The sequence below is a fragment of the Pseudophryne corroboree genome, chromosome 7, assembly GCF_028390025.1.
Source record: "Pseudophryne corroboree isolate aPseCor3 chromosome 7, aPseCor3.hap2, whole genome shotgun sequence".
In the NCBI taxonomy this organism is placed as follows: Eukaryota; Metazoa; Chordata; class Amphibia; order Anura; family Myobatrachidae; genus Pseudophryne; species Pseudophryne corroboree.
In genome coordinates, this window is record NC_086450.1 from 229,474,002 (window position 1) to 229,494,531 (window position 20,530).

A 20,530-nucleotide genomic window follows, 5' to 3' on the forward strand; every position below is an offset into this window, starting at 1 on the left:
TCGGGCCATTCAAGTACAGTCGGACAATGTAACGACAGTGGCTTACATAAACCGACAGGGTGGAACGAAAAGCAGAGCTGCAATGTCAGAGGTGACAAGAATCATCCTCTGGGCAGAAAAACACACGTTGGCGCTCTCTACAATCTTCATTCCGGGAGTGGACAACTGGGAAGCAGACTTCCTCAGCAGACACTATCTCCATCTGCGGGAGTGTGTTCTCCATCCGGAGGTGTTCAAGGAAATAACAGACCTTTGGGGGTTACCCCAAATTGACATGATTGCCTCTCGTCTCAACAATAAGCTTTGACGCTATTGTTCCAGGTCGAGGGACCCACAAGCAGTGGCAGTGGACGCCCTGGTGTCTCCGTGGGTGTTCCAGTCGGTGTACATTTTTCCACCACTCCCTCTCATTCCAAAAGTTCTAAAGCTCGTAAGGAGAACAAGAGTTCAAGCGATCCTCATTGCTCCAGACTGGCCAAGGCGGGCTTGGTACGCGGACCTTCTGAATCTCTTGCAGGAAGAGCCGAGGCCTCTTCCTCTTCGGGAGGACCTGCTGCAGCAGGGGTCGTTCGCCTATCAAGACTTACCGCAGCTACGTTTGACGGCATGGAGGTCGAACGCCTGAAACAAGCTCGAAAGGGCATTCAGAAGATGGTCATTCCTACCCTGATACAGGCTAGGAAAGGGGTAACTTCTAAACATTACCATCGTCTTTGGAAGAAATATGTCTCTTGGTGTGAGTCCCAAGAAGTTTCCTGCGGTGGAGTTTCAACTGGGACGTTTTCTCCTCTTCCTGCAAGCAGGTGTGGATATGTGCCTGAGGTTGGGATCTGTGAAGGTCCAGATTTCGGCCCTGTCCATTTTCTTCCAGAAACAATTGGCTGCCCTCCCTGAGGTTCAGACCTTTTTGAAGGGAGTTCTGCACATCCAACCTCCCTTTGTACCGCCTACGGTGCCTTGGCACCATAACGTGGTGTTGCAGTTTCTCCAGTCGGACTGGTTTGAGCCTCTACAGGAGGTTGAGGTTAAATTTCTTACATGGAAGGCTGTCACGTTGTTGGCCTTAGCTTCTGCTAGACGTGTGTCAGAATTGGGGGCTTTGTCCTGTAAAAGCCCTTACTTGGTCTTCCACGAAGATAGAGCTGAGCTCTGGACACGTCAGCAGTTTCTTCAAAAGGTTGTGTTGGCATTTCATATCAACCAACTTATTGTGGTGCCAGTGGCTGCTGACTCCTCAATTTTGTCAAAGTCCTTGAATGTTGTAAGGGTTTTGAAAATCTATGTGAATAGGACTGCTCGTCACAGGAAATCAGACTCTTTGTCCTGTGTGATCCCAAGAAAATTGTGTGTCCTGCTTCAAAGCAGACTATATCTCGCTGGATTAGGTTCACTATCCAGCATGCTTATTCTACGGCAGGATTGCCGTGTCCAAAATCTGTTAAGGCCCACTCTACTCGTAAGGTGGGGTCTTCCTGGGCGGCTACCCGGGGTGTCTCGGCTTTACAACTTTGCCGAGCGGCAACTTGGTCTGGGTCGAACACGTTTGCTAAGTTCTACAAGTTCGATACTTTGGCCTCTGATGATCTGAAGTTCAGTCAATCGGTTCTACAGGAGCCGTTCTGGGAGCTTTGGTACATCCCCATGGTACTAATGTGGTTCCCAGCATCCTCTAGGACGTTAGAGAAAATAGGATTTTGGTTACCTCCCGGTAAATCCTTTTCTCGTAGTCCGTAGAGGATGCTGGGCGCTCGCCCAGCGCTTCATTTTCCTGCAACAATTATCTGGTTCAGTACACCTTTGATTAGTTATGTTCTGCATTGTTACTTGGTAAGTAATGTTTCAGCAGTTGCTGTGTTTTTCAAGCTAGTTAGCTTGATGTGCCTTGTATGTGTGAGCTGGTATGAATCTCGCCACTATCTGTGTTAAATCCTTCTCTCGAAGATGTCTGTCTCCTCGGGCACAGTTTCTAGACAGTCTGGTAGGAGGGGCATAGAGGAAGGAGCCAGCCCACACTCTCAAACTCTTAAAGTGCCAATGGCTCCTGGTGGACCCGTCTATACCTCATGGTACTAATGTGGACCCCAGCATCCTCTACGGACTACGAGAAAAGGATTTACCGGTAGGTAACCAAAATCCTATTTCTCTATCGTCCTAGTGGATGCTGGGGTTCCTGAAAGGACCATGGGGAATAGCGGCTCCGCAGGAGACAGGGCACAAAAAGTAAAGCTTTTCCAGATCAGGTGGTGTGCACTGGCTCCTCCCCCTATGACCCTCCTCCAGACTCCAGTTAGATTTTTGTGCCCGGCCGAGAAGGGTGCAATCTAGGTGGCTCTCCTAAAGAGCTGCTTAGAAAAAGTTTAGCTTAGGTTTTTTATTTTACAGTGAGTCCTGCTGGCAACAGGATCACTGCAACGAGGGACTGAGGGGAGAAGAAGTGAACTCACCTGCGTGCAGGATGGATTGGCTTCTTGGCTACTGGACATCAGCTCCAGAGGGACGATCACAGGTACAGCCTGGATGGTCACCGGAGCCGCGCCGCCGGCCCCCTTGCAGATGCTGAAGTCAGAAGAGGTCCAGAATCGGCGGCTGAAGACTCCTGCAGTCTTCTAAAGGTAGCGCACAGCACTGCAGCTGTGCGCCATTTTCCTCTCAGCACACTTCACACGCAGTCACTGAGGGTGCAGGGCGCTGGGGGGGGGCGCCCTGGGAGGCAAATGTAACCTATATAAAGGCTAAAAATACCTCCCATATAGCCCCCAGAGGCTATATGGAGATATTTAACCCCTGCCTGGATTCACTAAATAGCGGGAGACGAGCCCGCCGGAAAAGGGGCGGGGCCTATCTCCTCAGCACACGGCGCCATTTCCTCTCACAGCTCCGCTGGTCAGGACGGCTCCCAGGTCTCTCCCCTGCACTGCACTACAGAAACAGGGTAAAACAGAGAGGGGGGGCAAATTTATGGCGATATTTTGATATATATAAAGCAGCTATAAGGGAGCACTTATTATAAGGCTATCCCTGTTATATATAGCGCTTTTGGTGTGTGCTGGCAAACTCTCCCTCTGTCTCCCCAAAGGGCTAGTGGGTCCTGTCTTCGTTAGGAGCATTCCCTGTGTGTCTGCTGTGTGTCGGTACGTGTGTGTCGACATGTATGAGGACGATATTGGTGTGGAGGCGGAGCAATTGCCAAATATGAGGATGTCACCCCCTAGGGAGTCGACACCAGAATGGATGCCTTTATTTATGGAACTACGGGATAGTGTCAACACGCTAAAGCAGTCGTTTGACGACATGAGACGGCCGGACAATCAATTAGTGCCTGTCCAGGCGACTCAAACACCGTCAGGGGCTGTGAAACGCCCTTTGCCTCAGTCGGTCGACACAGACCCAGACACAGGCACTGACTCCAGTGGTGACGGTGACGAATCAACCGTATTTTCCAGTAGGGCCACACGTTATATGATTTTGGCAATGAAGGAGGCGTTACATTTAGCTGATACTACAGGTACCACTAAACGGTATTATGTGGGGTGTGAAAAAACTACCTATAGTTTTTCCTGCATCAGAAGAATTAAATGACGTGTGTAATGAAGCGTGGGTTGCCCCTGATAAAAAGCTGATAATTTCAAAGAAATTATTGGCATTATACCCTTTCCCGCCAGAGGTTAGGGAGCGCTGGGAAACACCTCCTAGGGTGGACAAGGCGCTAACACGCTTATCTAAACAAGTGGCGTTACCCTCTCCTGAGACGGCCGCACTTAAAGATCCATCAGATAGGAGGATGGAAAATATCCAAAAAAGTATATACACACATGCAGGTGTTATACTACGACCAGCTATAGCGACTGCCTGGATGTGCAGTGCTGGGGTAGTTTGGTCAGAGTCCCTGATTGAAAATATTGATACCCTGGACAGGGACAATATTTTACTGTCGTTAGAACAAATAAAGGATGCATTTCTTTATATGCGTGATGCACAGAGGGATATCTGCACACTGGCATCACGGGTAAGTGCTAGGTCCATTTCGGCCAGAAGAGCTTTATGGACGCGACAGTGGACAGGCGATGCGGATTCAAAACGACATATGGAAGTTTTGCCGTATAAAGGGGAGGAGTTATTTGGAGTCGGTCTATCAGATTTGGTGGCCACGGCTACAGCCGGGAAATCCACCTTTCTACCTCAAGTCACTCCCCAACAGAAAAAGGCACCGACTTTTCAACCGCAGCCCTTTCGTTCCTTTAAAAATAAGAGAGCAAAGGGCTATTCATATCTGCCACGAGGCAGAGGTCGAGGGAAGAGACAGCAACAGGCAGCTCCTTCCCAGGAACAGAAGCCTTCCCCGGCTTCTACAAAAGCCTCAGCATGACGCTGGGGCTTCTCAAGCGGACTCGGGGACGGTGGGTGGTCGTCTCAAAAATTACAGCGCGCAGTGGGCTCACTCGCAGGTAGATCCCTGGATCCTGCAGATAATATCTCAGGGGTACAGGTTGGAATTAGAGACAGATCCACCTCGCCGTTTCCTGAAGTCTGCTTTACCAACGTCCCCCTCCGAAAGGGAGACGGTTTTGGAAGCCATTCACAAGCTGTACTCTCAGCAGGTGATAGTCAAGGTACCTCTTCTACAACAAGGGAAGGGGTATTATTCCACTCTGTTTGTGGTACCGAAGCCGGATGGCTCGGTAAGGCCTATTCTAAATCTGAAGTCCTTGAACCTGTACATAAAGAAGTTCAAGTTCAAGATGGAGTCACTCAGAGCAGTGATAGCGAACCTGGAAGAGGGGGACTTTATGGTATCCTTGGACATCAAGGATGCGTATCTCCACGTTCCAATTTACCCCTCACACCAGGGGTACCTCAGGTTCGTTGTACAAAACTGTCACTATCAGTTTCAGACGCTGCCGTTCGGATTGTCCACGGCACCTCGGGTCTTTACAAAGGTAATGGCCGAGATGATGATTCTTCTTCGAAGAAAAGTCATATTAATTATCCCATACTTGGACGATCTCCTAATAAGGGCAAGGTCCAGAGAACAGCTAGAGATGGGATTAGCACTGTCGCAAGAAGTGCTAAAACAGCACGGGTGGATTCTGAATATTCCAAAATCCCAGTTAATGCCGACAACTCGTCTGCTGTTCCTAGGGATGATTCTGGACACGGTTCAGAAAAAGGTTTTTCTCCCGGAGGAAAAAGCCAAGGAGTTATCCGAGCTTGTCAGGAACCTCCTAAAACCAGGAAAGGTGTCTGTACATCAATGCACAAGAGTCCTGGGAAAAATGGTGGCTTCTTACGAAGCAATTCCATTCGGCAGATTCCACGCAAGAATTTTCCAAAGGGATCTGTTGGACAAATGGTCAGGGTCGCATCTTCAGATGCACCTGCGGATAACCCTGTCTCCAAGGACAAGGGTGTCTCTTCTGTGGTGGTTGCAGAGTGCTCATCTATTGGAGGGCCGCAGATTCGGCATACAGGATTGGATCCTGGTGACCACGGACGCCAGCCTGAGAGGCTGGGGAGCAGTCACACAAGGAAGAAACTTCCAGGGAGTATGGACGAGCCTGGAAACGTCTCTTCACATAAACATTCTGGAACTAAGAGCAATATACAATGCTCTAAGCCAGGCAGAACCTCTGCTTCAGGGAAAACCGGTGTTGATCCAGTCGGACAACATCACGGCAGTCGCCCATGTGAACAGACAGGGCGGCACAAGAAGCAGGAGTGCAATGGCAGAAGCTGCAAGGATTCTTCGCTGGGCAGAGAATCATGTGATAGCACTGTCAGCAGTGTTCATCCCGGGAGTGGACAACTGGGAAGCAGACTTCCTCAGCAGACACGATCTTCACCCGGGAGAGTGGGGACTTCATCGGGAAGTCTTCCACTTGCTGGTAACCCGTTGGGAAAGACCAATGGTGGACATGATGGCGTCTCGCCTCAACAAAAAACTGGACAGGTATTGCGCCAGGTCAAGAGATCCGCAGGCAATAGCTGTGGACGCGCTGGTAACGCCTTGGGTGTACCAGTCGGTGTATGTGTTTCCTCCTCTGCCTCTCATACCAAAAGTATTGAGAATTATACGGCAAAGAGGCGTAAGGACGATACTAGTGGTTCCGGATTGGCCAAGAAGGACTTGGTACCCGGAACTTCAAGAGATGATCACGGAAGATCCGTGGCCTCTACCTCTAAGGAGGGACTTGCTTCAGCAGGGTCCCTGTCTGTTTCAAGACTTACCGCGGCTGCGTTTGACGGCATGGCGGTTGAACGCCGGATCCTAAAGGAAAAAGGCATGCCGGAAGAAGTCATTCCTACTTTGATTAAAGCAAGGAAGGAAGTAACCGTGCAACATTATCACCGAATTTGGCGAAAATATGTTGCGTGGTGCGAAGATCGGAGTGCTCCGACGGAGGAATTTCAACTGGGTCGATTCCTACATTTCCTGCAATCAGGATTGTCTATGGGTCTCAAATTGGGATCTATTAAGGTTCAAATTTCGGCCCTGTCGATTTTCTTTCAAAAAGAATTGGCTTCAGTCCCTGAAGTCCAGACCTTTGTTAAGGGAGTGCTACATATACAGCCTCCTGTGGTGCCTCCAGTGGCACCGTGGGATCTCAATGTGGTTTTGGACTTTCTAAAATCTCATTGGTTTGAACCACTAAAGAAGGTGGATTTGAAATATCTCACATGGAAAGTGACCATGCTTCTAGCCCTGGCTTCGGCCAGGAGAGTGTCAGAACTGGCAGCTTTATCTTACAAAAGCCCATATCTGATTTTCCATTCGGACAGGGCAGAACTGCGGACTCGTCCGCATTTTCTCCCTAAGGTGGTGTCAGCATTTCATCTGAACCAGCCTATTGTAGTGCCTGCGGCTACAAGTGACTTGGAGGACTCCAAGTTACTGGACGTTGTCAGAGCATTAAAAATATATATTGCAAGGACAGCTGGAGTCAGAAAATCTGACTCGTTGTTTATATTGTATGCACCCAACAAGATGGGTGCTCCTGCGTCTAAGCAGACGATTGCTCGTTGGATCTGTAGCACAATCCAACTTGCACATTCTGTGGCAGGCCTGCCACAGCCTAAATCTGTAAAGGCCCACTCCACAAGGAAGGTGGGCTCATCTTGGGCGGCTGCCCGAGGGGTCTCGGCATTACAACTTTGCCGAGCAGCTACGTGGTCAGGGGAGAACACGTTTGTAAAATTTTACAAATTTGATACTCTGGCTAAGGAGGACCTGGAGTTCTCTCATTCGGTGCTGCAGAGTCATCCGCACTCTCCCGCCCGTTTGGGAGCTTTGGTATAATCCCCATGGTCCTTTCAGGAACCCCAGCATCCACTAGGACGATAGAGAAAATAAGATTTTACTTACCGATAAATCTATTTCTCGGAGTCCGTAGTGGATGCTGGGCGCCCATCCCAAGTGCGGATTATCTGCAATAATTGTACATAGTTATTGTTAACTAATTCGGGTTATTGTTGAAGGAAGCCATCTTTCAGAGGCTCCGCTGTTATCATACTGTTAACTGGGTTTAGATCACAAGTTGTACGGTGTGATTGGTGTGGCTGGTATGAGTCTTACCCGGGATTCAAAATCCTCCCTTATTGTGTACGCTCGTCCGGGCACAGTACCTAACTGGAGACTGGAGGAGGGTCATAGGGGGAGGAGCCAGTGCACACCACCTGATCTGGAAAAGCTTTACTTTTTGTGCCCTGTCTCCTGCGGAGCCGCTATTCCCCATGGTCCTTTCAGGAACCCCAGCATCCACTACGGACTCCGAGAAATAGATTTATCGGTAAGTAAAATCTTATTTTTTTATTGCAATCATAGTTTGAATCCTGATTGTTCTACGTGTCTACAGTTTACACATACTCTATAAACCTTATATTCAAATGAATGCTAATGTCTTCCTTTGTAATGACTTGTGCATTACTCCTCTTTGCTCCTGACAAGTTGAAGAATTTTGAATAATGGAGCGATTTCATGTCAGTACATGGAAATACTACTTGAACAGGTTTTTGTTGCTAACATAAGTTCTTGTCTGCAGAAAAAGCCAGTGAGAAGACGCTACGAACCTTATGGAATGTATTCTGATGATGACGCAAACAGCGACGCCTCTAGCGCATGCTCAGAAAGGTCTTATGGCTCAAGAAATGGTGGGATTCCGCACTATCTGCGTCAGACTGAGGACGTTGCAGAGGTTCTAAATCACTGTGCCAGCTCCAATTGGTCAGAGAGGAAAGAGGGACTGATTGGGTTGCAGAACCTGCTCAAGAGTCAGAGGACACTCAGGTAAAGTGTATTTTTGAACCTATATCTCATAACAACATAACATCACTGTGCATAGATAAGTGTAATAAAGAGTGGTAGTAATTCTATTTATTTGCTATAGAAAATACACAAGATATCTGTTCTTAATTTTTAGTATGTAAAAAAATTTGAATTTCTTTAATTTAGCAAAGCTACATTAGACATCACATGATTTACACACACTAAGGGGCATATCCAATTAGTCCCGGTTAATTAATTACTGTGGCTGATTGTCTCGCTGCGGGCTATTATGCAGGCAAATCCAAATCCCGGGAAACAGCCCTGTATTCATCCGAAAACAGGGCTGTTTCTACAGAAAACACACAGGTTTCACTGACCATCTATATGTAGATGATTTTTTTGAAGGTGAGATTGTAGGCCAGGTGCACACTAGAATGATATGTACCTGGACTATATGGCAGCCGACATATTGTATCCGTGGGACAATCGGAACGATTTAATGAAGGATGGACCCTTTATTACTTCATTACTCTGCATGGTGCCGCATGCAATATCGTTCGGTTGGCTGTGCAGCACGGCCGACTGAAAGAAATGAGGTCATTCTATGTATCTGGCCTTAATGAAGAGATCTGTGTATTTGTAGTGCAGTTACAGAGACTATTCCTACCTTTTTATTTTTATGTTGCTTTTAACTTTATATCTATAACTGCATATTTATTTCCTGTTCCCACTTATTTCGTCTTCATTAAAGGATTGCAAAACCTAATTTATTAGTAGTTTTGTAGTGAACTACGATAACATTGACAGATGTAAAAGTGAGGATACATTGCAGACGGGATGCTGGCTGTCAGTGTAGCGACAGCGGCATCTCATCTGCCTGAATCCCGGCAGCAAGTCCCCTCAGAGGCTCGCTGCACTAGCCATGCTTCGGGTCTGATGGCGAGCTTTGCTCGCCACAGGTTCTATTCCCACTTGGTTGGTGACGTGGCCCCACCACCCAGGTGGGAATTACGGGCGGGTGTCGGAAATCCGTCGGCCAGTATACTGTTTGCTGTTGGGATTCTGGAGTCTGTATTCCGAATGCCATTTCATACATAGCCCATTTTATGAAGGATATGACATTATTTTTAATAGGTGGCAAAATGAAGAAACTGCTCCAGGGAATGTAGTTTAACACTGTAATGTATGTGTTTATTTCATAGCCGTGTGGAGCTTAAGAGACTGTGTGAGATTTTCACTCGGATGTTTGCTGATCCCCACAGCAAGGTATATGTATTTACATTAACATTATATATTTATCAAACTCTGTCCTCATTGAACCCTAACAGTGTGTGTTTTCAAAGTATTCTCAGGAATAAATAGTTCCACCTGTAGATCTGTTCTGTTAGTCAATTAACACACCTGTGCTCCAGTTAGATGTCCTGGAAAACACACTTTCAGGGTTCCATGTAGACTGGCTTTGAGAAACACTGCTCTATAATGTCCACACTCAGGGAGATGTATAGATTTAATGTAAAACATCACCTTTCAAAGTAAGGTTTTTTTTTCAGCATAGAATTTTAAATGCACATAGTATATATATATATATATATATATATATATATATATATATATATATATATATATATATATATTGCTAAAAAAAATAAAGGGAACACTTAAACAACACAATGTAACTCCAAGTCATTCACACTTCTGTGAAATCAAACTGTCCACTGCTCAAAAAAATAAAGGGAACACTAAAATAACACATTCTAGATCTGAATGAATGAAATATTCTTATTAAATACTTTGTTCTTTACATAGTTGAATGTGCTGACAACAAAATCACACACAAATTATCAATGGAAATCAAATTTATTAACCCATGGAGGTCTGGATTTGGAGTCACACTCAAAATTAAAGTGGAAAAACACACTACAGGCTGATCCAACTTTGATGTAATGTCCTTAAAACAAGTCAAAATGAGGCTCAGTAGTGTGTGTGGCCTCCACGTGCCTGTATGACCTCCCTAAAAGGCCTGGGCATGCTCCTGATGAGGTGGCGGATGGTCTCCTGAGGGATCTCCTCCCAGACCTGGACTAAAGCATCTGCCAACTCCTGGACAGTCTGTGGTGCAACGTGGCGTTGGTGGATGGAGCGAGACATGATGTCCCAGATGTGCTCAATTGGATTCAGGTCTGGGGAACGAGCGGGCCAGTCCATAGCATCAATGCCTTCGTCTTGCAGGAACTGCTGACACACTACAGCCACATGAGGTCTAGCATTGTCTTGCATTAGGAGGAACCCAGGGCCAACCGCACCAGCATATGGTCTCACAAGGGGTCTGAGGATCTCATTTCGGTACCTAATGGCAGTCAGGCTACCTCTGGCGAGCACATGGAGGGCTGTGCGGCCCCCCAAAGAAATGCCACCCCACACCATTACTGACTCACTGCCAAACCGGTCATGCTGGAGGATGTTGCAGGCAGCAGAACGTTCTCCTTGGCGTCTCCAGACTCTGTCACGTCTGTCACATGTGCTCAGTGAGAACCTGCTTTCATCTGTGCAGAGCACAGGGCGCCAGTGGCGAATTTGCCAATCTTGGTGTTCTCTGGCAAATGCCAAACGTCTTGCACGGTGTTGGGCTGTAAGCACAACCCCCACCTGTGGACGTCGGGCCCTCATACCACCCTCATGGAGTCTGTTTCTGATCGTTTGAGTAGACACATGCACATTTGTGGCTTGCTGGAGGTCATTTTGCAGGGCTCTGGCAGTGCTCCTCCTGTTCCTCCTTGCACAAAGTCGGAGGTAGCGGTCCTGCTGCTGGGTTGTTGCCCTCCTACGGCCTCCTCCATGTCTCCTGATGTACTGGCCTGTCTCCTGGCAGCTCCTCCATGCTCTGGACACTACGCTGACAGACACAGCAAACCTTCTTGCCACAGCTCGCATTGATGTGCCATCCTGGATGAGCTGCACTACCTGAGCCACTTGTGTGGGTTGTAGACCCCGTCTCATGCTACCACTAGAGTGAAAGCACTGCCAGCTTTCAAAAGTGACCAAAACATCAGCCAGAAAGCATAGGAGCTGAGAAGTGGTCTGTGGTCACCACCTGCAGAACAACTCCTTTATTGGGGGTGTCTTGCTAATTGCCTATAATTTCCACCTGCTGTCTATTCCATTTGCACAACAGCATGTGAAATTGATTGTCAATCAGTGTTGCTTCCTAAGTGGACAGTTTGATTTCACAGAAGTGTGATTGACTTGGAGTTACATTGTGTTGTTTAAGTGTTCCCTTTATTTTTTTGAGCAGTGTATAATTTTACGGTTTTATATATAAGGCTACAATGTATTTGTACATCTCCCATGCACACTCAATGCTTTCATGGATTCCTTGCATGCTGCATGTTAATTGTGTTGTGGCTTGTTTTTTGCATATTCATCTTCAAGTAGGGACTACTTATTTATGCCTCTATAACAGGGCTTGCAACTTGTGCTTCTAAACCAGTACTGGCCACTGTGCGACCTTCTCTTTGAAATGGTTACATACAAATAAAGCAAGTGGCAAGTTGGCTGTGTTTTAACAGAACTCATTGATGGGTTGTGATCTGCTGCACTTTACCCGAGTCTCTCTTGTTGGGGGGATGGGTTTTTCTGTGCTTTGCCTCCACTGCATTGAATTTCCAGATCCTGCGACGGGTTGCTTGCCACTTCCCAAAGTCTGCAAGCGGTTGCTTGCCCCTTCCCAGATCTTGCAGCAGGTTGCTTGCTCTTTACTGAACCTTATCGCTGCAAACGACCATTTTATGTGGTGTGTTTTTTTTTGTTTTTTTTGCCCCTGTAGATTAGTTCGTTTGGTACTTCAGACACTCCTACATAGCTACAGTGTGCCGACATTGACACCACTATACTATTGTTGGTACAACCTGGCACTTGGCAAGCACAAAGGCAATTTTCAGTCATAAGTTTTATAAACTACATAAATCTCTTCCTTTTTAATATATGTTGTCCCCAAGAGGTGGCTCCACCCCCTTTCACAATGTACCCTTTCCTGTTCATTTCACAGTATTTTCTGTCTTTCTTTTCTTATCATTGTTAAAAATGATATATTGTTTATAAAGTGTATTACATAATTAACAATGTAAGCCATTATATTCCACAATCATACACATTGCATGGTTACCTTTGCACATGACTACCACTTCATATCTATCATAAATTTGAAGCTCTCGCCCAAGTTTTTTTTAATTGGAAAATGTATTGTTGCTGTCAGTCTATTTAGCACCTTGTAATATTAAGTGATTGATTTATTTACAGGGCAGTTTATGTTTATTGAATGATTGTTTTCAGCTTAATTTGACAGCATTTCAATGATTGATTACATTGATGACATCTGTGTTGACATTTATTTATGCCAACAAAGGACAGTAGTATTTCTATTTGAGGCCTTCAAGAAAATAGGGTTTATTTTAGACAGACTGTTTAAGGTAGTTTGCTGATCCACATTGTGGGAAAGAGATAGAGGTGATCGTGTGTTCATTTCCTATGAATGATTGAGCATCTCTGATAGCAGATAGGCTATGTGAGAGTCGGGGAGAAGGGTGTCAATGTATTTATGACAAATACTAACATGTGGTTTGTTTTATTGCATGCTCTGCATTGCTGTGGATCTCACCCAAGAGAGTAAGTCCTGTTACTGTCTATTTTTTTTCTGTCTGTCACTCTCCCCATTCTCTCATTTATTCTTTTTCTTTGCAGATTTGAAAGCAGGTGGTTTCCTTGGAGTTGGTTAAACATTGATTCCTGTTTTATTTGAACATTACATTGTAAAAATGGAGTACATTTTGTCTGCATTTGGGTTGTGGTTATAAGTAGGTCTCCAGCCCCATTGAGCAACATGATATATAACCCATGTGGATAATTTACTCATGGTTGAACTGGTATTTGTTCTGATGAGCATTCATTTCTTCATCCATTTACATTGCTCAATTGTAAATGACCAAACCGCTTTAAACAAGTAACCAACATATACAAGGTTATACACAAAATGGTAGCTGCTCAATCACTTTATAGGCCTATCACAGCGTGCATGTAATGAAGAGGTTAATCTAGACCAGATACAAACAAAACATACATACATACATACATACAATACTACATGATAATAGTAATGCAGAGATCTCGGTTACATACATTTGCAAACATCGTAAACCACCAGCCAGGTAAGGAGTCTCTGCTCTGGTGGTCCTACAGTACATTTTTTTGGGTCACACATTTTATTCGAAATTGAGACCCAACTCACCTTGAGGCACTCCAGGATACTCCAATGTGACACTACAAACATCAGCCTACCCTCCAGCTACTGATCCCATACATGCTTCTCTGAGCAGTGATACACAAAATGGTAGCTGCTCAGTCAATTTGTAGGCATATCACAGGTTCATTTAATGGAGGGGTTAATGTAGACCAAAAAAATTCCCCCAACCCTTTGCAATAGACCAGTAAAAGAGACATGCATCCTACATGATAATAGTAATGCAGAGATCTTAGTTGCAAATATTTGCAAACATGATCAGACTCCAGCCATGGCATCTCTGCTCTGGTGGTCCTAGATGACATGATAATAGCACCATTGCTTCTTCCTCCACTAGAGGGCACAAGGATAGAACAGGTATAGCCTAGAGATGAGAATCTGTGCACCAAATAGTTTTATCTTTTCTCTAACATCCTAGTGGATGCTGGGGACTCCGTAAGGACCATGGGAATAGCGGGCTCCGCAGGAGACTGGGCACTCTAAAGAAAGATTTAGTACTATCTGGTGTGCACTGGCTCCTCCCTCTATGCCCCTCCTCCAGACCTCAGTTAGAATCTGTGCCCGGCCGAGCTGGGTGCTCCTAGTGGGCTCTCCTGAGCTTGCTAGAAAAGAAAGTATTTTGTTAGGTTTTTTGTTTTCAGAGCGCTTCTGCTGGCAACAGACTCTGCTACGAGGGACTGAGGGGAGAGAAGCAAACCTACTCACGGTAGCTAGGTAGCGCTTCTTAGGCTACTGGACACCATTAGCTCCAGAGGGATCAAACACAGGTACCTAACCTTGATCGTCCGCTCCCGGAGCCGCGCCGCCGTCCCCCTCGCAGTGCCAGAAGCAGCAGAAGCATGAAGACATCGAAATCGGTGGCTGAAGACTCCTGTCTTCACTTAAGGTAGCGCACAGCACTGCAGCTGTGCGCCATTGCTCCCACAGCACACCGCACACTCCGGTCACTGTAGGGTGCAGGGTGGGGGGCGCCCTGGGCAGCAATTAAGTACCTTTTTTGGCAAAAAGAGACATATATACAGTCTGGGACTGTATATATGCCAGAGCCCCCGCCATTTTTTATACATTAAAGCGGGACAGAAGCCCGCCGCTGAGGGGGCGGGGCCTTCTTCCTCAGCACACCAGCGCCATTTTCTCTTCACAGCTCCGCTGGAAGGACGCTCCCCAGGCTCTCCCCTGCAGTATTCAGGTGCATTAGAGGGTAAAAAAGAGAGGAGGGGCACATAAATTTAGGCGCAGTGTGTGTATATATATATATATATATATATATATATATATATATATATATATTAACAGCAGCTACAGGGTAAACACTAAGGTACTGTGTAATCCCTTGGTTATATAGCGCTGGGGTGTGTGCTGGCATACTCTCTCTCTGTCTCCCCAAAAGCCTTTTGTGGGGTCCTGTCCTCAGTCAGAGCATTCCCTGTGTGTGTGTGCTGTGTCTCGGTACGCCTGTGTCGACATGTTTGATGAGGAAGGATACGTGGAGGCAGAACAAGTGCAGCTGAGTGTGGTGTCGCCGCCGACGGTGCCGACACCTGATTGGATGGATATGTGGAAGGTGTTAAATGATAATGCAAACTCCTTGCATAACAGATTGGATAAAACTGTAACCGGGGGACAGGCAGGGTCTCAACCCATGCCTGCTCCTGCAGCGCAGAGGCCGTCAGGGTCCTAAAAGCGCACACTATCCCAGATAGTTGACACAGATGTCGACACGGAATCGGACTCCAGTGTCGATGACGATGAGGCAAAGTTGCAGCCTAAAATGACTAAAGCCATCCGCTACATGATTGTAGCTATGAAGGATGTATTACACATTTCTGAGGAAAATCCTGTCCCTGACAAGAGGATTTATATGCATGGGGAGAAAAAGCATGAAGTGACTTTTCCCCCTTCCCATGAATTAAATGAATTATGTGAAAAAGCGTGGGATTCCCCTGACAGAAGGTGATAGTTTCCAGGAGATTACTCATGGCGTATCCTTTCCCGCCAACGGACAGATTACGCTGGGAATCCTCCCCTAGGGTAGACAAGGCACTGACACGCTTGTCTAAGAAGGTGGCCCTGCCGTCTCCGGATACGGCCGCCCTAAAGGATCCTGCAGATAGAAAGCAGGAAGCTATCCTGAAGTCAGTTTATACACATTCTGGCACACTGCTGAGGCCAGCAATTGCTTCGGCCTGGATGTGTAGTGCGGTAGCTGCATGGACGGATTCTCTGTCTGAGGAGTTAGATACCCTGGATAGGGACACTGTTCTACTGACCCTGGCACATATCAAGGACGTGGTCCTATATATGCGGGATGCCCAGAGGGACATTTGCTTGCTGGGCTCTAGAGTTAACGCTATGTCCATTTCTGCCAGAAGGGTCCTGTGGACTCGGCAATGGACAGGGGATACCGACTCTAAAAAACACATGGAGGTTTTACCTTATAAGGGTGAGGAATTGTTTGGGGACGGTCTCTCGGACCTAGTTTCCACAGCTACGGCTGGGAAGTCACATTTCTTGCCTTATGTCCCTCCACAACCTAAGAAAGCACCGTATTACCAAATGCAGTCCTTTCGTTCTCAGAGGAGCAAGAAGGTCAGAGGTGCGTCCTTTCTTGCCAGAGGCAGGGGTAGAGGAAAAAAGCTGCACCACGCAGCTAGTTCCCAGGAACAAAAGTCTTCCCCCGCTTCCACTAAGTCCACCGCATGACGCTGGGGCTCCACAGGCGGAGCCAGGAGCTGTGGGGGCGCGTCTCCGACATTTCAGCCACCAGTGGGTTCGCTCACAGGTGGATCCTTGGGCTATACAAATTGTGTCTCAGGGATACAAGCTGGAATTCGAGGTGATGCCCCCTCACCGTTGCCTAAAATCGGCCTTACCAGCTTTCCCCATGGAAAGGGAGATAGTGGTGGAGGCAATTCACAAACTTTTTCTCCAGAAAGTGGTGGTAGAGGTCCCTCCCCTTCAACGGGGAAGGGGCTACTATTCCACTATGTTTGTGGTACCGAAACCGGACGGTTCGGTCAGACCCATTTTAAATTTAAAATCCCTGAACTTTTATCTGAAGAAATTCAAGTTCAAAATGGAATCGCTCAGAGCGGTCATTGCAAGCCTGGAGGAAGGGGATTTTATGGTGTCGCTGGACATCAAAGATGCTTACTTGCATGTCCCCATTTATCCGCCTCATCAGGAGTACCTCAGGTTTGTGGTACGGGACTGTCATTACCAATTCCAGACGTTGCCGTTCGGCCTGTCCACGGCACCGAGAGTTTTTACCAAAGTGATGGCGGAGATGATGGTGCTCCTTCGGAAGCAAGGGGTTACAATTATCCCATACTTGGACGATCTCCTCATAAAGGCGAGGTCCAGGGAGCAGTTGCTGATCAGTGTAGCACACTCTCAGGAAGTGTTGCATCAGCACGGCTGGATTCTGAACATTACAAAGTCGCAGCTGATTCCTGCGACGCGTCTGCCCTTCCTGGGCATGATTCTGGACACAGACCAGAAGAAGGTGTTTCTCCCGGAGGAGAAGGCTCAGGAGCTCGTGACTCTGGTCAGAGACCTCCTAAAGCCAAAACAGGTGTCGGTGCATCACTGCACACGAGTCCTGGGAAAGATGGTGGCGTCTTACGAAGCCATTCCCTTCGGCAGGTTCCATGCGAGGATCTTTCAGTGGGATCTGCTGGACAAGTGGTCCGGATCGCATCTTCAGATGCATCGGATGATCACCCTGTCCCCCAGGGCCAGGGTGTCTCTTCTGTGGTGGCTACAAGGTGCTCACCTCCTCGAGGGCCGCAGATTCGGCATACAGGACTGGGTCCTGGTGACCACAGATGCAAGCCTCCGAGGGTGGGGGGCAGTCACTCAAGGAAGAAACTTCCAAGGGTTGTGGTCAAGTCAGGAGACTTGTCTGCACATCAATATCCTGGAGCTAAGGGCCATATACAACGCCCTGAGTCAAGCGGAGCCTCTGCTTCGAAACCAACCAGTGCTGATTCAGTCAGACAACATCACGGCAGTGGCCCATGTGAACCGCCAGGGCGGCACAAGAAGCAGGGTGGCAATGGCAGAAGCCACCAGGATTCTTCGGTGGGCGGAGAATCACGTACTAGCACTGTCAGCAGTGTTCATTCCGGGAGTGGACAACTGGGAAGCAGACTTCCTCAGCAGACACGACATCCACCCGGGAGAGTGGGGACTTCATCAGGAAGTCTTCACGCAGATTGCAAATCGATGGGAACTGCCACAGGTGGACATGATGGTGTCCCGTCTCAACAAAAAGCTAAAAAGATATTGCGCCAGGTCAAGGGACCCTCAGGCGATAGCTGTGGACGCACTAGTAACACCGTGGGTGTTCCAGTCAGTCTATGTATTTCCTCCTCTTCCTCTCATACCAAAGGTGCTGAGAATTGTAAGAAAAAGAGGAGTGAGAACAATACTCATTGTTCCGGATTGGCCAAGAAGGACTTGGTACCCGGAATTGCAAGAAATGCTCACAGAGGACCCGTGGCCTCTGCCTCTCAGACAGGACCTGTTACAACAAGGGCCCTGTCTGTTCCAAGACTTACCACGGCTGCGTTTGACGGCATGGCGGTTGAACACCGGATCCTAGCAGAAAAGGGCATTCCGGAAGCAGTCATTCCTACGCTGATAAAGGCTAGGAAGGACGTGACGGTAAAACATTATCACCATATATGGCGAAAATATGTTGCTTGGTGTGAGGCCAGGAAAGCCCCTACAGAGGAATTCCAACTGTGTCGATTCCTGCACTTCCTACAGTCGGGTGTGACTTTCGGCCTGAAATTAGGGTCCATAAAGGTCCAGATTTCGGCCCTATCCATTTTCTTTCAAAAAGAACTGGCTTCACTGCCTGAGGTTCAGACGTTTGTTAAGGGAGTGCTGCATATTCAGCCTCCTTTTGTGCCACCAGTGGCACCTTGGGATCTTAACGTGGTGTTGAGTTTCCTGAAATCTGGTTTGAGCCACTTAAGACGGTGGAACTAAAGTATCTCACGTGGAAAGTGGTCATGCTGTTGGCCCTAGCCTCAGCTAGGCGTGTGTCAGAATTGGCGGCTTTGTCATGTAAAAGCCCCTATCTGGTTTTCCATATGGACAGGGCAGAATTGCGAACTCGTCCGCAGTTTCTGCCAAAGGTGGTGTCAGCTTTTCATCTGAACCAACCTATTGTGGTGCCTGCGGCTACTCGTGACTTGGAGGATTCCAAGTTGCTTGATGTAGTCAGGGCTTTGAATATCTATGTTGCCAGGACAGCTGGAGTCAGGAAGACTGACTCGCTGTTTATTCTGTATGCATCCAACAAGCTGGGTGCTCCTGCTTCAAAGCAAACTATTGCTCGCTGGATCTGTAACATGATACAGCAGGCTCATTCTGCGGCTGGATTGCCGCATCCAAAATCTGTAAAAGCCCATTCCACAAGGAAGGTGGTCTCTTCTTGGGCGGCTGCCCGAGGGGTCTCGGCATTACAGCTTTGCCGAGCTGCTACTTGGTCGGGTTCAAACACATTTGCAAAGTTCTACAAGTTTGATACCCTGGCTGAGGAGGACCTGGTGTTTGCCCATTCGGTGCTGCAGAGTCCTCCGCACTCTCCCGCCCGTTTGGGAGCTTTGGTATAATCCCCATGGTCCTTACGGAGTCCCCAGCATCCACTAGGACGTTAGAGAAAATAAGATTTTACTCACCGGTAAATCTATTTCTCGTAGTCCGTAGTGGATGCTGGGCGCCAGTCCCTAGTGCGGACTTTCTGCAATACGTGTATATAGTTATTGCTTGATAAAGGGTTATGTTATGTTGGCATCCATTGGTTGATGCTCTGTTGTTTGTTCATACTGTTAACTGGGTAAGTTTATCACAAGTTATACGGTGTGATTGGTGTGGCTGGTATGAGTCTTACCCTGGATTCCAAAATCCTTTCCTTGTAATGTCAGCTCTTCCGGGCACAGTTTCATTAACTGAGGTCTGGAGGAGGGGCATAGAGGTAGGAGCCAGTGCACAACAGATAGTACTAAATCTTTCTTTAGAGTGCCCAGTCTCCTGCGGAGCCCGCTATTCCCATGGTCCTTACGGAGTCCCCAGCATCCACTACGGGCTACGAGAAATAGATTTACTGGTGAGTAAAATCTTATTTTTTCCCAGCAGCCCATGCCTCCCTTTCCATTATACCCCGCCCCCATTCGAGGCTATTCAGTTTTAGTTTGGGGCCATGCAGGATTAGGCACCATATTGCCGGTAGCTGCTAAGTGGTCCCCCCGGTTACTTTTAACTTTGTTTATTCATTTTTACTGGTGAACTAGGTGCTTCCAGTTGTAAGTCCTCCTACAGAACACCCTCACAGCTGCTCCCAACACCCAGCGCAGGTAGCACTGGCCACCGGGTCGGTGATTTCCGGCGTGGGACACTGGGGAGGCCAGATCGATCTTAACGCGGTCAGCTTCCACAGCTGGACCTATTGAGTCTGGTAAGCGTGGCTTCATGCTGGCAGAGAGCCACATACTCGTTGCTATAGACTGCCAGTGCTGGTATTTGTAGCACCCGGGTGCCCTGTCCTCGTATACTGGACTACTGGGGCACTTTTGGAACAGGACACCGCTAAATTGGTGATAGACATTGCCCGGGTGGGAGGGGGTTACACCAACTGGGAAGGTAGCATCTTCCTGTAAGCCACTCTCCCAGCCTTAGGCATGCACGCACAGTGACAGCCTGCCTTAGGTGACTTCTCCTCTCGATCCACCTACTCTGGAATGCTGAGTAGCCATTTTAAACACATTGTCTGCCTCGGCTCCACAGGGAGAGAATCTTGGGCTGTGGTTTCCACATATTCCTTGCTCCTACTGGCTTGGCAATATATATTAAGCACCTTCCTGCTGCTGGCTGGACTGTTGAGCAGTATTTGCCCTTTGTATTCTGCAGTGAGTGTGTGTGACTTCTGCTGCGTGACTGTGTGTGCGCTGTCTCATGTATCAGTA

At 47.6% G+C, this 20,530-nt stretch overlaps 1 protein-coding gene across 34 annotated transcripts in view; it reads left to right on the forward strand.

Moving 5' to 3' along the window:
- The window catches only part of CLASP1 (cytoplasmic linker associated protein 1), a 773,091-nt gene that overhangs the window by 521,050 nt on the left and 231,511 nt on the right, over window positions 1-20,530 (forward strand). For all 34 annotated transcript variants that reach the window (XM_063933995.1, XM_063933998.1, XM_063934002.1 and 31 more), the window contains 2 exons: window positions 8,037-8,281; window positions 9,463-9,526. In XM_063933995.1, coding sequence (XP_063790065.1) covers window positions 8,037-8,281; window positions 9,463-9,526 — 309 coding nt within the window. The remainder of the gene's footprint in view (window positions 1-8,036; window positions 8,282-9,462; window positions 9,527-20,530) is intronic.